The sequence below is a fragment of the Osmerus mordax genome, chromosome 23 (genome assembly GCF_038355195.1).
Source record: "Osmerus mordax isolate fOsmMor3 chromosome 23, fOsmMor3.pri, whole genome shotgun sequence".
Lineage (NCBI taxonomy): Eukaryota > Metazoa > Chordata > Actinopteri > Osmeriformes > Osmeridae > Osmerus > Osmerus mordax.
Window position 1 is genome coordinate 4,809,298 of NC_090072.1, and position 16,376 is coordinate 4,825,673.

Genomic DNA, 16,376 nt, shown 5'->3' on the forward strand with positions numbered 1-16,376 from the left:
CACTGTTTTGAAATAATATTCCCTTTTTAGGATCTTGAGATTAACTGATCTACCTGGGTCTACGTCAATGTCTCCAACAGAAATTCATAGAGGGCACGGTCATAGTATAGTGAGCTATTGGCTCACTATACTATAATAAAACTACAATAATTACTTCACAAAATTTTTAGGCCAACAACAATTTGGTGCAGTAGTCTACCTCATAAAATGTTTGCTCACAGTGTTTTTTCCTGCAGCTACAGGCCTAAAAGTTTAGAGTTAGGTTAAATTTAGTCCTAAAGTAATTGGCATTAATAACTGCTTCTGTTTATTCATTAAAACATGAGTTGTCAAACTTTATGTCCATAGAATGTTTTCATTAATTGATGAAATTGAAAGCAAAGTTAACCACCGTATTAAAGACACAAAACTACCTTCGCTTTTTAGCATCAAGGTACACTACATTCAGGGCACAGCATGAAATAAGACGATTATTAATGCCTTCGGGGTTTAAGAAGTGCCAATCTCCAATCGATGATGTAGTCTTTTCTTGGCTCGATTACATTGCACTCTTGTCGGTAACTTTGTTTTAAAATGGCGGCGGATACACTAAGACAGGTATGTTATTGTTCGGACTGTCAAACTTGTGAAATGCCTGTAATTTTATATGAACATGAAGAACGTGCTTTCTTAGTCTTGCGTTATGGCATTCGATCAAAACCGTCTCGCACATGGAATTTTGCTACGACAATAAAGGTATCAGAAAACAGGAATTATTTGAGACGTCAGCAAGCAAGCGATTGCCTGTAACTCAGGCGTCAAGTTCTCATGACAATTGCTGTACTTTCACGCCAGCGAATGTCACACCCACTTTGTTAGTTTTTCGAGTTGCCACCGGCGAATGAGATGTTTTGTCTTTGTACCTTCAAGATAATTTCCTACTATGTGCTGCGTTGAGGTCTGAGGTGAGGGTGGGTTGCAGCAGCGCATCTTCATGTACCGCTACTGGACACCTGCCGCGTAAGCGGCCCACCTGTAGCACCGACATGGCACACACAACCGAAGGGACCAAAGACCGGGCAACAGGAAGCGAAAGTGGTATGTGACGATTTTTTATTTCCTTTTGTAAATAAAATAAAATTGAGAATAAAAAAGTGAATTCGAAAATGTATGACAAAGATTCGGAGCAGCAGTTTCACTTCCTAAAAGGCAGTGTAGGGCCATGTCATATTGAAGATAAATGGTCCCTTCATCCTTTGTTTAACCTAATACGAAATTGTGGTTAGACAAGCTATGTGTGTCTGTGGGATGAAATAACAGGATTTTCTTGTCTCTATTGTCATCACAAGGGTGGGTCACCACAAGGGTGCTTCAAGTATGAAATGGAAAAACAATATTTGGAATAGTAACATTTTAGATGTATGTGTTTGATCAGTCTGTCATCTGTTAATAGAGGATTGCTTCAGCACTTTTGTTCAATATAGCAATGTGAAGGGAGATCAAGATGAAAATAACTGACTTTATCTTCTGTGTGGTTGAAATTTTGGTTAAAGATAACACCTACAGGCTCTATAAAATCACTTTCGGTGCCGGCTTGTGATCAGTGAATAGCAGTGTCACCACAGCAACAGATGCTAATTATTTTCAGAGGGGCATTGGAGGTTTATATTCATAGGGAGACACGTGCTTTAGTTTGCACAGCAACAACCTGTGCCCCGCCTCCTGCACCCCTTGTTACCATGGACAGTCATGGGGCAAAGTCCAGCTGTAGACTCACATGACCACCTATGATCAGAGACTAAATCTACGGTTTTGGTTTGTGGGCTCAAGGAAAAATCTCAGTACTTCTTTAGTAGCTATGTTCAACTTTAAAGTGTGTCAAGGTCTGGACACATACCATGTGAATTGCACTTTAGGATACTTTTTTGGGGTATGATCCTTGTTTTTTCATCATTTTTCATTTGTTGAGCATGGTGGGGGTAAAATCGGCAAGGTTACGCCAGTGGCATTTTAATCTGCCGTCACGTGTTTACATACTCTGTGAACCTCCCTTCAGCTCCTTGGGCAAGAAAGGAAAGTCCAAAGAGAGTTGTTCATTTGGGCCTTCAGATCCAGCTTTCAGCAGCAGGTGGTGCAGTGAGGAAGCAGGATTAGTCAGTGCTCTCATCCTCTGGAACATAGCTCCACTGCACCTTCATGCACAGGGAATTCCCATGCATTATGAGAGAAGAACATGCACTCAAAGGGGCTCAAAGTTCAATATGTGCAGCAAAGGACTTTATAGAACAATAAAAGAAACAGCACAAATGTGTGTGTAAATATTGTACACATTTTAGAGATTTTGATACTTTCTCCTCTACTCTGCTTTGTTTTCACCATTACTCCAATTTCTTGTCCAAACCGCTCACAGTGAGTCAACATAGAGCCTCGTCGACAGAGCCTGGTCTGTACAGTCCTATTCTCTGGTAACAGGCCTTGCATGCTTTCAGAAGGCCCCGTTCACATTACAGCGTCAGATCCAGTTTCAGCCTGGTGACCGTCGGATATCTTCTTTCGCCTCCCTCCACGTTCTCCTCCCTTCTCGCTTTTATCTGTCGTCCTGTGTCTGCCTGCCTGACTCGAAAGGGGATTGTTTAGCAGGAGGATGAAGAGGAGATGGAGGGAATGTTGCAGGACGAGTGGAGGAGGGAAAGGAGACGCGGATGCAGGAGGAGGGAAGCTAGTGGGAAGTTTCAGGGTGCCACATTCTTTTAGGTCAGATGGATCTGACTGCATTCTCAAATAGGGCAACCTGACCTTAATCTGTGTCACTCTGTTTGGTGGTTGCCGTGTCACACTGAGAATGAGCATGCATAGTTACAGTGTGGTTGGAAACGCTCATTAGAATTGAAACCAATCTTTCAAAGGTAATGTTTAGTTTCGAAAGAAAAACCTTCGCAGTCAGATGCATACATTTAGCTATTCCTATAGTTTTGTATGTATGTAGCCATGCTTTTCTTTTGGGCAAAATGTCCTTAAGAGCGTATTTAGTTTGTGGGTCCGATAAAGTCTAATGTTTGTATCCCTTTCCAGGGGTTTCTGGACAAGCCATTATGAAGAATGGCATGGTCAAAGACCAGGCCTCCACAGCTATGCCACCAGGCCCTGACATCCAACCCCACAATTGCGAGCATAATCTACCCCCCCGACTGCCCCAATACACCTTGCCCAGCTCCAAGCCCTTATCCTCCAGCCCCAGATCCTGCAACAGCAGCCCCCAGCCCAGCTACCTTCACCAGGACCAGGACCGCCACAGCCTGGCCTCCCAGGACTCTGGCATCCCCACCTTGGAGATCAATCACCCGGAGCACATTCACGCCCTTCCGCGCCCAGGAGACGGAAGCCTCACCCTGGTCTCCAGTCTCGACCAGAGCCCTGCCACCCTACCTCTGGACCCGTCTGGCGACAACAGCCTCAGGAAGTCCTCGACATTCCCTCGCAGCAGCTACGATTCGGTCCGCCTCTTCAGCCCCTCCCCCAGGACTGGGATGACCCTGAGGACGGGGGGCGCCGGGGGCGTTTCGGGGACTCTGAACCGCAGCGACGACATCTCCATGTGCAGCGTGTCGAGCCTGAGCACCGAGCTGTCCGCCACGCTCTCCGTCTCCAACGAAGACATCCTGGACTTCATGGTGACCTCCGACTCCAGCGCCATCGTCACGCTGGAGACGGACGAGGGCGCCGGGGCCCACTTCTCCGACGTGACGCTGTCGTCGTCGCCGGGCGACTTCGGGGACCTGTGGAGCCCGAGGCGCAGGCCGCCGGGGTCAGGGGTCAAAGAGGACAGACGGCCCAAACGTCTGGGGCCGCTGGCGAGCTTCTTCAACAGGTAACTGGCCGTATCTAACCAGCCTATATCTACAGCCCGTTCAGTTATTCGTTCCACGGCTACTTTGTCCTTGGAAAGCAACACAAAAGGCGCCATTGCCTTACAATCTATATATAAAGTATGGCATTTGATTTATTCAGCAGATGCCTGTATCCAAAGCACCAACCAGGTACTGCATATAGGCCCAGTTTCCCAGATATGGAATAAGCCTAGTCCTAAAGTGAGAGAGAAATTCTATGAAGATCTACATTGAAAAGATTTTTGGTTAACTGGATTAACTAGGCTTTGTGCGTCTTCATAAACATTGAGATAGTGCTACAGCAAATCGGAAATGCGACATGCAGAGATGTTTCTCCGGTGTCATTGTCCAACATAAGAATGGAGGCGATGTTGGCCTAGCGCTTAAGCATTTTAAAACTGAACATCCAATCTGAAATACCTGTGCCTTTTGTTTTCAATGGCACCCATATCACTGGGAAACCTGTTTAACCAATGTACTCACGCCTATACACACCCCATACATCTCAAGGGAACTTACATGTTGACTTGACAAACATATCTATCTCACACTCACAGTTCTGGTAATATTTAACCTTTACTCAAAGTTAACCCATCCTTCTTTCCTTTGTCTATGTAATTCTGGTTCCCTGCTTTGACTAACTCAAACATCCATGATGACACACTGTCTTGCAAACTGAATGCCTGCTGGTTCTGCTATTTCTAACATCTATGACAGTAGTGAGGAAATGGTGGAGACTGGAGTGTTAACAAAATTAAGTTGCACAGGGACTCATCTAGTCTGGACTTGTAGGACTTGCTTCTAGTACAATATTGTCAAAGTGCTAAAGACAGATTGTGTTGTGCAAACCAGTGTCAGTTATATTTTTAGTTCTCAGGCAATTATCAAGTTAAGAAAAACAACCCACCGTGTAGTGCTTTCATAAAAGTTGCACAACCTTGCTCAGGAATGTCAGTAGTTGTGTTTGTGTGCGTTTGCACGGGTGGTGTTTATAGTCCATCCATCCTTGGAAGAGTAGAAGCCCGGAATGCTTGGAACACCAAGGGAAAACCTTCAGGGAACCTTCCAGTGGTTCAGTCCCATCACCAAGGGAAAACCTTCAGGGAACCTTCCAGTGGTTCAGTCCCATCACCAAGGGAAAACCTTCAGGGAACCTTCCAGTGGTTCAGTCCCATCACCAAGGGAAAACCTTCAGGGAACCTTCCAGTGGTTCAGTCCCATCACCAAGGGAAAACCTTCAGGGAACCTTCCAGTGGTTCAGTCCCATCCTTCGTGTCACACCTCATCCTGTGATAAGTTCTGGTCAGGGAATGGGAAGGACAGATAGACGGAGAGACCGAGGAAGAGACAGACTTAGTCCGCCCCATTCTGTTCACACTGGTTCATTTAATTAGGCAGGACTGTCTCTGTACCTGTTGGTTGCTAACTTGTACTGTAACCCAGTCAGTGTGTGCTTTTGTTGTCATGTAGCATATTCAATAAATACAGTTAGTCATTGTTTGAAAGTGCAATGGGGTATTGTACTGGCAAAATTTGATTGGAGTACTGGAGAATATAAAGATGTTTTCATTTGTTCAGTGAAATGTCCTTCAAGTGTAGTGTAGTCTCCAATATGAGGAGAAGTTTCATTGCAATTTTATAGTTTTCACTTCCTTCCATGCTTCCGCCTCCACTTACCCTGCACTTCTCCTTCTGGCAATCTTGTCGCCTTTCGTCTTGTTTTGTCAAATCAAAGCCACCTGCGCTCTGTGTTCAGACAGATGTACCACCCTGTCAGCCTCTTGTTTGAACAAGCACCGGGATAAAAAATCCCTGGTGCCATGAGTTGGTGACCTGACACTATCTTGCTGTTTCAGGACCTAGAATAAGAGCGTGACGTTTGCCCGAGGTTTGTTCAAGGTTTTTACTCATTTGTGAGCCCCTGGAAAGCACCTCCCTCTCCAGCTTCTTAACTTATCATAGCCTCTCTTGGTCTGCCTCGGTCTCTCTGGAAGTTACACGTTCTCTTTCCCCCGCCTCATGCATACTTTCTCTCAGTTTATGTTCGCACATGTTCTCTCGCTCTCTCTCTCTTGCTCTCTCTCTCTCTCTCTCTCTCTCTCTCTCTCTCTCTTTCTGTCTGTCTCACACGCTCTCTCTCTCTCTGTCTCTCTCTCTGTCTCTCTCTCTCTCACACGCTCTCTCTCTCTCTGTAACTCAGCTGGACTCCTTCACTCGGAGGCTTGTGGAGCTTGGTTCAGGAGCTTCTGTCACAGGACACGTTTCCTTCGCCGTGGTGGCCGTCTGTGTCTCTCTCTATCCCATTCTCTTGAGAAACTCTTGAGATTCATTTACAGGATCGAGTTCTTCTTTTTGTTTTGTCGTCCTGAAGAGGTTTTGTGTGGACAGGATGGCTGCCCCCTCGCTTCTGCTGTTTATTGACAGGTTTGTACTGTGTCACAGGCACGCCTGTGTCTGTTATATTGTAGATGGCTCTTATCAGTGCAGGTCTATGCAACTAAATACTTTCTGCTGGGCTAAACCGTAGATGGTATTGATGCCCTGCGATCTAAAGGGCTTGGTGATTCCAGTGTTCCTGCTGGTGTTCTAGAACATGGCCTGGGGCAGGCCAGGAGCGGAGCACAGTTGTTCACTGCTGGCCTGTAAACTGCTTTATGACGGTAATCTATTCTTAAGTGTTTTACTCCTGCTGGACAAGATGTTCCTGGTATTTTTTTGCAGCTGGAACATTTGTATATGTAATTTAGTCTGCTGTCACTTGTTGTTTGAGGGGAGAAGTCCTGTTAAACCTCCCAGTTAAACTGTATAGACGTTTCCATGGTGATGGTTTAGGATGATGTGTGGCACAGCTGAACGAACCCTTGTTTTGGAAGAAGACACTCAAGTATCCCCCAGAGATTCAACCTTTGTGTTTGAGAGGCTGCCGTGTCCAAGTCCACCTCTGTGGATGTGGTTGCAGTCAGCAGTAATCAGCTGGCTTCCTCCTAGTTGAAACGGTACGACTCCGGCCCGTGGGGTTACTACAGTTTAACAGCACCTGTAAACACTGTCACCATCTGGTTTGTTTTTCATTCATGAGGCCTGCCGCTTGATTCTTAATCACTTCGATATGAAAAGGGCTAATCCAATCAGGATTTAAGCCAAGCTTTTAAGAAGCAACTTTGCCAAACTTTGCTTCTGAATCAACAAGGCCCACACAGCTATTCTCATCATTGTAGCGATTGTTCATTGTTTTGGCCACAGCAGTTTTGTTGTCATAGCATACGCAGAGTTTTATGAATAGAAGGAACCCTGACATTAACCCACTCATCCAGCCTACCACTTCTAGTGCATACCCTTCAGCTGGCTTTGAGTGTTTGGAGTCCTGGACAGCCTTGCATCTCTGTTTATAGCTTAACTGTGTGCTGTATAAGGAGTATGTTTGAACCCATGTGAGGAGTATTTTCTAACCTTGTATGGCGTATACGATTAGACAAGAGGTAAAGGGTTTCTAACAATCATTTTTAATTACAAACCACAGAAGCCATAAATTCTGGTTCTGAAAGGCTGACAAGATTAGCACAGAGTGCACAGATTTTAATTATAATTTTTTTTTATTGACCTTGTGCTTGAGAACAAGCAGGCGTGCTCTCTTTGTTTGCACTGCGGGCTACCTCCCACTAAAAGCCTGGTAATCACTCACCACAACACTGGAGAACATTACTGGAGGTGTGTTTCCTACTGGTTAACTTGCTGGGTTAGTGACAGAATAAACTTTTGGTAACATAAGAGTTCAAAAGATTTCTCCTCAGGCACCTTGGTATCTTTCAGTGCAACTTTGCACGTAACACCATGTGACATAACATATTATGCCTAATTACATTTAGTCATTTAGCAGACGCTCTTATCCAGAGCGACTTACAGTAAGTACAGGGACATTCCCCCGAGGCAAGTAGGGTGAAGTGCCTTGCCCAAGGACACAACGTCATTTTTTGCACTTCCGGGAATCGAACCGCCAACCTTCTGATTACTAGCCCGATACCCTAACCGCTGAGCCACCTGACTCCCTAATTGGCTCATCAAATAAGGTGTAGCTCCTTCCCACTGTTGTCGCCTCAAGCTTTTTCATCACAACAGCTTAGCACCTTGTTGACAAATTCACTTACAAATCCGTTTCATTCGCTGCTTTCCAGCATGGCAATAGTTGCGTGTCCCTGTAGCAAAATGGAAAACACGTGAATGTTTGAAACATGGAGGTAATACCTGTGTTTCTGTGACCAAGGGGCTAGCACGCTGGGCGCCTCTCAATTAGTTTCCTCATTTCCAATAGAGGAAGGTTGGCATCTAACGTTTGAATTTGAATTTTAAAATCTGCCATGTCATCGCTGCCTCCCAGCCAGTACAGAACACAAGAGAAGAGACAGCTTGATGTAGCTTTGCAGTGACACCAAAAGAGATGACCCCGTCATCCATCACAACAGGAGACAACTGAAGAATGTGTAGAAGTCCTTGGTGAAGACTCATGAACCAGTCTTAGGCGCTCTCTCTACCTTAAAGCTCTCTGTAGGACAGTTTGAGCACTCACCAAGAAGGTTTGTGAATTTGCAGGTTTAAAACCAGCAGAGTACATGTAATATATATATATATATTCTTTTTTTTTTCTCAAATCACCAGTCATTTCCACCCTCAAAATTCTGATTCTTTAGTCTAGTTGTCTATTGATCTGGCACTCATGTGGTGTGTGTGTGTGTGTGTGTGTGTGTGTTAGCTCAACCCCTCTGGTTGTGTTGTGCAGTGACCTGACAACAGGAGTCTCTCACCAGTGCCAGGAGGTCACTCACAGACGGCTTCCTCAGGGATTAAGGTGTCAGGGGTCAAAGCAGTTGACCACACAAACACAGGCCCCCTGGGTCTCCATCATTATGCGTCTGACAGAGATTTGTCTCAACACAAACATATACAAGCCCACAGCCACTGTTTATTAGCTGTTCTCTCACCACTACCAGGCTGGAGAGCCAACATCAGTTATTGGGTCTTGACAAATGGTCAACGTGCGTCCGTCTCATTTAAAAAGACTCGATTCAACAAATGGAACACTAACTCCTTTTTCATTGATTAGCAATGTCATTAGGCCTGTTAAAGCTAATCGACTGGCCCAGAAGCTTCACCGCTGCTATGCACCCTGGGCTCCCCACCGGTGGTGGTAGAGGTTCAGCAGTTCTAACTCGATTGCAGCGTCTCTTTCACCAACCGTCTCTGGAGGAGGGGATCCCTCACTGAATTGCTCCTCCCACGGTTTCTTCCATGTTTTCTCCTCTATTGAGTTTTTCTGGGAGTTTCTCCTTGTCTTCCTTGAGGGTTTAGGTTGGCTGAGGGGCAGTTCTATGGGCGTGTGTGAAGCCCTCTGTGACATGCTTGCATGTCAAAAGGGCTATACAAATACATTTTGATTTGATTTGGTCTATCGACGTAACCGCATCTCGACCGTATTTCTTAGCACTCTGGCCAAGCGGCACGCACCGAGACACGTGTACACCCACACAGAGGACCAGCTGGGAACGACCTGGCATGTCCACCAAACATTCTCCCCGTCCGTTATGACACTTCTGTTCAATTATAAGTTGACCCCCTTAATTTGCCGCTGGGTATTCATGTCCTTTCACAGCTGGGCTCTATTCAACAGCTTCCAATTAGAGCTTCCCATTGTCTCTTTGTCAACACGCACTGGTCTTGTCGTCTGATGTCGATGCAGGAAAGATTCAGTGCGGGGGACAGACCCTCATTGAAACAGGCCAGCACATCATTAGCATTAGCTCTTAGCAGTTAGCTGTGAACAATGCTAAGTGCTAAACATATGGCTTCAAAATGTTTAGTTGCCTCGTGAGCGAATGTTTTTATGTTGCTAGGTGCCAAGTGTTTTTAGCTAATGGTATACCAAGACATAATATGTATTTTATGTAATATAATACAACGAATGTGTGTAACATATATGTAGTCGTTTTCGATAACTGTTGCAGGTCTAGACTGAGGCCTAGCTGTTCGTTGTTATACTGTAGTTCTGGTCCTCAGTCCTCAGTCTCTAGTTACTGCTACCTGGGTTGTTGGGGGAACTTGTGTATAAATGTGCTGATTTCCCTACACAGCAGTGCACACACACACACACACACATTCAGGCTATTGTGGTTGCCCGGCCTCAGGTGACTGAATGCAGCCAGTGTGCTCTCAGCTGTTGGCTGTGGTGTTTGACATCCAAATTTTCTTTCTTTATTCTCTCTCTCCCTCCATTGTCCTCTCAGGAGTCTGTTTGCCAAGAAGGTGAAGGACACTCGGCCAGAAGACCAGAGGGACCCAGGCTGGAAGCTTTTTGGGAAAGTCCCTCCTCGGGAAGCTTACTCCAAGGACCCTGGAAAAATCCAGAAGGTAAGATCAACAATACTAGGCAAGTGGAGCAAGAAAGTGGATGGAGCTGTCTACCATATATATATACATTTCCTACTTTAGATAAATGGTCTACATGCCTGTGTGTTAACTAGTAGTTACAGGGGAGCAGAGTTCCTTTGAAGGATACAGATAAAAGAGTCTGTTTAATTAGAATAAACAGCAGAGCAAGGGAGGGCACTTAGAGGCCAGACTCGATAACCTTGCACTATCGTCAAAGCCATACTACTGGCATCAGCGATTTGTCATTTATTTCCAAAACCACAATTCGAAGAAAGGCCATCATTCTGTCAACCAAGCACATTCATTGCCATGTACATTGCAAAGGTTTCAGGATGTTTGCAACACAAAGTTAACACACAGAACATGATTATTTGATATAGTATGACATTGGTGATATGTCGCTTATAGGAAACTGTGATTGTTCATTAAAGGCCTGGTTCATCTAGCCATACATATTCCCTCTCTGAGACATTATACCCCCAGAATCAGAATAAAGTTGAATCGCCAAGTAGTTTACACAACAATGAATTTACTTTGCTGTGCAGGTGCATAATACATTCAATGAATGCTGTCAACATCCCAAAGTGTAATAGAAAGACTATTTGGCTGCATGAAAATGCCTTTACGTCGGCAAAGGGTCATGAAATGAGACGGTTTTAAATCTCGGCATAGATAACCTACTCACACATGCAATGACTCAACCCACATCGTGGAGCCGGTCTCACAGCCTTCCAGATTAATGGCTCGAGCAAGATACCAAATTCTTGTAATTTTGCGAGCGTTGCACCTGTGGCTTAGCTTGTAGCCAACCCTGGAGACTCTCTGTGGAGACACAGGGGTAGCTGTAAGTTTGAATGTCACCTTGGGCAAAGTCACTGTCGACCTGCTGAATGTCCAATTCGGTACACAACATGGAATTCCAGTGTCTCCATTGAAACAATGTGTTTTGTGTGGTTTGCATATTCAGTTCAGACTGTTCCAGTGTAGCACCATTCCTGCAAGTTCAGAATGTTTGGTGGCCCCATTTCCCAACGGTACCTACTGTACCAGTCATGCTGGAGAGACACAACCCCCCCCTCCCCCCCCCCTTTCCCCCGAGGCTGAATTAACTCTGTTGAATAAAGACTACCATGACATCATCAGTTTTAATGAGTGAACGTTTACCACAAGCAGGCTGAGAAAGGCAGAGAGTGTTGGAGAGAAAGAGAGTGTGTGTGTGTGTGGAGAGAGAGAGAGAGAGAGAGAGCGACAGACAATGTTGGTAGTAGGCTGCACACAGCAGACCCAAGGCAAGGCTTTCCGAGCACTGAGAGAGTGGATTACAGTGGAGAGTCAGCCGCTGACTCCATATCCATTTATCTGGGCTCCATCACCATGGCTGGCAGGGTACTTGAGAGCACAGACCTCCTCTCATCCCGGCGGTGACTAATACTGCTCGGCGGTGCTGATTCGCTGACACACACGCACACTAGAGGGAGAGAGAGAGAGAGACCTGATCCGCTGTGCTCTGTACTGATGCAGGATTGCTCTGGGTAGCTTCATTATGCGTGCTGGGAGGGCGACCGAGTGAAGGAGAAGGAGACGGAGAGAGAGAGAAAGAGAGAGAGAGAGAGAGAGAGCGGTATCATGCTGCTGCATCAGCTCCACCTACCTGGGGTGTGTCAAAGCGACAGACCAGCTGTCCCCTTGCCCTCCTCCTCTTCCTCATTGTCCTCTACGAGGGCTGTAGCAGGAGCAGCCATGACGGTGTTTGGAGTTTGAAAAACCTTCACCACCACCCCCTCCCCCCCCTCCTCCCCTCTCTGGTGGTCTGGGAGTCTGTACGGAACTGCAGCGTTCATGGTGAGTGAGCCACACTCGTGGACGTGTGCACTTTTGGACGTTAACGGTTCCATGCTTGTCTTGACGCGAGGGTGAGTGGGCGAGCTCCGCTGTCTACCTTCTCTGTCTCTCTCTCTTTCTCTCTCTCTCTCTCTCTCTCTCTCTCTCTCTCTCTCTCTCTCTCTCTCTCTCTCTCTCTCTCTCTCTCTCTCTCTCTCTCTCTCTCACAAAACTGAGAGAATGATGTAGCGAGGCTCACAGAATCAGCCTCACTAAGGTCCTAGCTGTCTTGCGTCGTGGGAAGTTGTGTTTTTCATCTGTTTACAATAAGAAACAAGCCAGTCAGCATGTATCTTCATTCCTTAGCAACAAAGTCCTATTTGTAACGTGACACGGCCAATTAGAAGACACAATAGTCTTTCGTAAGTCCTGTTTTTTTGTGCAGACTCCTATTTGATCAGGTTTCATCCACTCGTCCTCTGTGGATGTTTCACGACCCGTGAAAAGCCCTGAAATATTCAGTTGCGCTCAGCGCAGGTTGTCGGGGTCGTCACATGGATGTCCGACCTTCTTTCATGCCCTCCGTCGGAAACCCCAGCGGGGGTTTTCTCTTTCCACCGCGGTTTCATAAAAGGCTGTCATGCACCCCTCGGTCGTGTAGTCTAGAGATATCGGCGTAACATAAAATCGACCAGATTGGTGAGGGGTGAAGAACAGCGTGAATATACGACAAGGACAAGGGATTGAAAGACAATGAAGGGTCATTTTTATACCATGACTAAGGAGAATGGGAGATGGTCGCCAACGGAAGGCAACATTGGAACGTTTTCCAACTTACTAGTGTGTATGCACCAATGTTCCCTACGTGAAGTATGTATAGCTATGCGCAGCTGTCACCTATACACCTTTTTCTTTCGGAAATGAACCGGGACAAAAAAATATAAACATTTTAAACTGTGACGAACAGTGGAAGATGAAGAAGGCAGATATCTCACAATTTCGTCACAGACGAAACAGGTTGAACGAAGGAATGGTAGGACAGAGTTTTTATTTTTGAATGTGGCAGATGTTCTTCTGATTGGACGAGGTAGACGGTAGGATTATAATGAGTGGCAAGCAGAACGACCAATAGCAACGGAACACCACAATGAGTTCTGGTGGCGTTTCCAGAGAGACAGAGGAGGGGAAACAGACATGCACACAGGACATGACCCAGGACAACCTGTGTCCACAACAGGAACGATCCCAAGTCAGTGTCCACAACAGGAACGATCCCAAGTCAGACGAGGCATGCTTTTCTGCCCCACTCCTTGTTTGCCAGAGTTTCCCCAATCGTCCTCTCAGTTTTCTCTCACAAACTGTTATCTATAGTCATCTTGGCTTCTACGCTTTCTGACTCGCTCTGTTCTTGGTTATGGGAAGCCATAAGTGGTAATACCATATCATCTGTTAACCTAGCCTTTTCCTTGTCTGGGCTAGACTGCTGTTTTGTTCGTTAATGGTGAATGTTGTTTTGCCCTCTCCTCTGTTGACTGTTGCTCATTTGTATTGGTGTCTCTGTGAGTCTCAGTCCAGACTGGCCCTGCCTTTAGGGTAGGCTGTGTGTGTGTGTGTGTGTGTGTGTCAGTCCAGACTGGCCCTGCCTTTAGGGTAGGCTGTGTGTGTGTGTGTGTGTGTGTTGTCTCAAATTGGACAGGAGTGATGGCCAAATCCCTGGAAGGTCTGCGTTTCGTTTACACCAGCCGTCTAAGCCCCCTGCTGTCACACACACACACACACACACTCTGGCCAACCCCACGTGGTGTTCTCACTCCCAGAGGAAAGAGGGAAAAAGGCACTTAGTTTTCTGACCCAAAAATGCCATTTCCAAAACACCCTGGCATGGCCTGTAGCAACATTCAATTGTTTTCCATTAGCCTACCCTGTGTAGCGTAGACCTGACTACAATGTCAACCTTTTATATTGATGGGGGAAGTTAGTTTTAATACCACCAGCTACTGTATATAGTTGCTCATATATTTAGATGAGAGAGGGAGACACACATAGCTCTTACATCACTACCAGGAAACAAAGAGCCAGCTTTAACGAGACACCCTGTGACAACACAGGTTCCTCTGGTGACAGGTAACCCTGGGATACCGTTGGTGCTCCAGGGGGGAGGGGAGGGGGATGGGGGGGGGGGGGGGAGGGGGGGGTGGGGGCACCACCGAACCAGGAAATCTGATCGGCTTGCGCGATTACCTAGCCTAGCCACTGAAACCCACTCGCCGTCAGGCTTACCAAGTCAAGACAGCCACTTCTCCACAGGGGGCAGGTCCGCGTTGTTCAATGCGACTGCGAATGCTGGGAAGGGGATTTGCAGTGTTCAGTTGAGGGGATTGACCAGGCACCATCTGTTTTGGGTGATTTGTTTTTCTTTGAAACCCAATGGTGCTTACAGGAGGTAATACCCTAATCCTCTCGGTTTGGAGCCAGTGAGAGTGGATGTGACGATGCTTGTTGGTAGACGACGCCTTTCGGACAATCTCCTCCACGTTGCGTAGCCTACGTCAAACATAGGCCGACGCGGTCAGTACACACACACAGGCGCGCACGTACGCTCTTATTTATGCACACAAATGCATGCGCGCGCACTCACACGCTTACTCGCGTCACATCTTTCCGTCCGTCTGTCTTCCTGTACTTTGTTGCGGTTCACCTTGTCGGCAGCACCTGCAATGCTGCTGGAGAGGTGCAGTATTTCCCCCCTCCCTCCCCTCCCTCTTATCCCAGCCACTTTGCCACTGTAGCTGGCAATGCTCCTTCCCAAACACTTCTTAGTTCCCCTCCCGTCTGCAGCAGAGCCTCCTCTGCGCTGGCTCAGTGCCCCACCCCCCCCCCCCTCCACGGGTTTGGAGTACATGTGTAGGAACGCGCTCCACGGTGTCGAAAAGCCCAGCGCACCGGGAACCCGAAGGAGCTGTGAACGGATCTGAGGCGTCAGCAACAGCTTAGCGAGACCGTGCAGAGCGCACGTGCGCGAGTCTGAAGAGTCAGGGAATCTGCAGTGTGAAGAGAACGTCCAACGTAGTGCCACTTCCACCGTTGATCTGTGAGATGAGGGGAGATGAAAGGAGGAGACGGGGAGGGGGGGGGGGGGGGTAAGGGGGGGGTAAGGACTTGAGTAAGGATGTCTCCATCCCACAGTGTCTCTCCTCTCTTTACATCCTTCATATCCCATACATCATTCGCTCCGGTTCTCCTCGTTCGCTGAGGCGACTTACACACTGTAAGGCCCCCCCCTCCCTCTCCGTGTCTCTCAGTCCAGTATGCCTGCAGATTATGTCTGAGTCACTTCACTGGAGAAGGCCTCAGGATTTTCCATTCCTCCGTTACCCTCCCCCCCACCCCCCCCTCCCTGTTTTCCGGTGCAGTGGCCCTCCTTTGTCTGGGGTGGTGATAAGAGGGAGAGTGAGCGCGGGGAGCCTGCCACTTGTTCTCGCTCTCCTCCCTCTCTAGTCCATTAAGATCCTCCTCCTCTCTCTCTGTCTCTCTCTCTGTCTCTCTCTCCCTCTCTGTCTCTCTCTCTCTCTCTGTCTCTCTCTCTCTGTCTCTGGCTCTCTCTCACTCCTCTCTCTCTCTCACTGTCTCTCTCTCTGTCTCTCTCTCCTCACCTCTCTGTCTCTCTCTCTCTCTGTCTCTCTCTCCCTCACTGTCTCTCTCTCTCTCTGTCTCTCTCTCTGTTTCTCTCTCCCTCTCTGTCTCTCTCTCTCTCTGTCTCTCTCTCCCTCACTGTCTCTCTCTCATTATTAGAGACTAGACGCCAAGTCCCCCCCCCCAGGACTGTGGGTCTGTCTGCAGGACGTATAAGAGGGGAATAATATGTGTGTGCATTTATTTGTGTGTGAACGATTTAATGTAATCATGGGTGCTGACGTAGGCATGGGTAGAGAGTGTGTGTGTGTGTGTGTGTGTGTGAGAGAGAGACAGAGAGAACTTGTGTGTGAGGGACAATGACCTGACCCTCCTCTCAGCACCCTATACTTGCTGTGTGTTGCGTATGTGTGCTCCTAAACGTGTGTGTGTGTGGGTCCTGCTTCAGGAATATGAAACTAAGAGTGGCAGAGCTGGACCTGGCAGCCCCTCGTCTCCCAAGCAGCAGAGCGTGAGGAAGAACCTGGGACTTCGAGCCCCTCTCCCACCACCGCACTCATCCTGGAGGACCGCCCCGCGTAAGCACACAAACACACGCAATTATATATACAGTATGCACAAACACTCTGGCTTTCC

General features: G+C 47.3%; 1 protein-coding gene across 1 annotated transcript in view; it reads left to right on the top strand.

Moving 5' to 3' along the window:
- Window positions 1–594: 594 nt before the first annotated feature.
- The window catches only part of LOC136967373 (TBC1 domain family member 14-like), a 17,298-nt gene continuing 1,516 nt past the window's right edge, over window positions 595–16,376 (top strand). Inside the window, 4 exon segments of the mRNA XM_067261140.1 lie at window positions 595–1,077; window positions 3,052–3,847; window positions 10,142–10,265; window positions 16,189–16,311. Of these exon segments, the coding sequence (XP_067117241.1) occupies window positions 1,026–1,077; window positions 3,052–3,847; window positions 10,142–10,265; window positions 16,189–16,311 (1,095 nt within the window). The 5' untranslated portion in view covers window positions 595–1,025.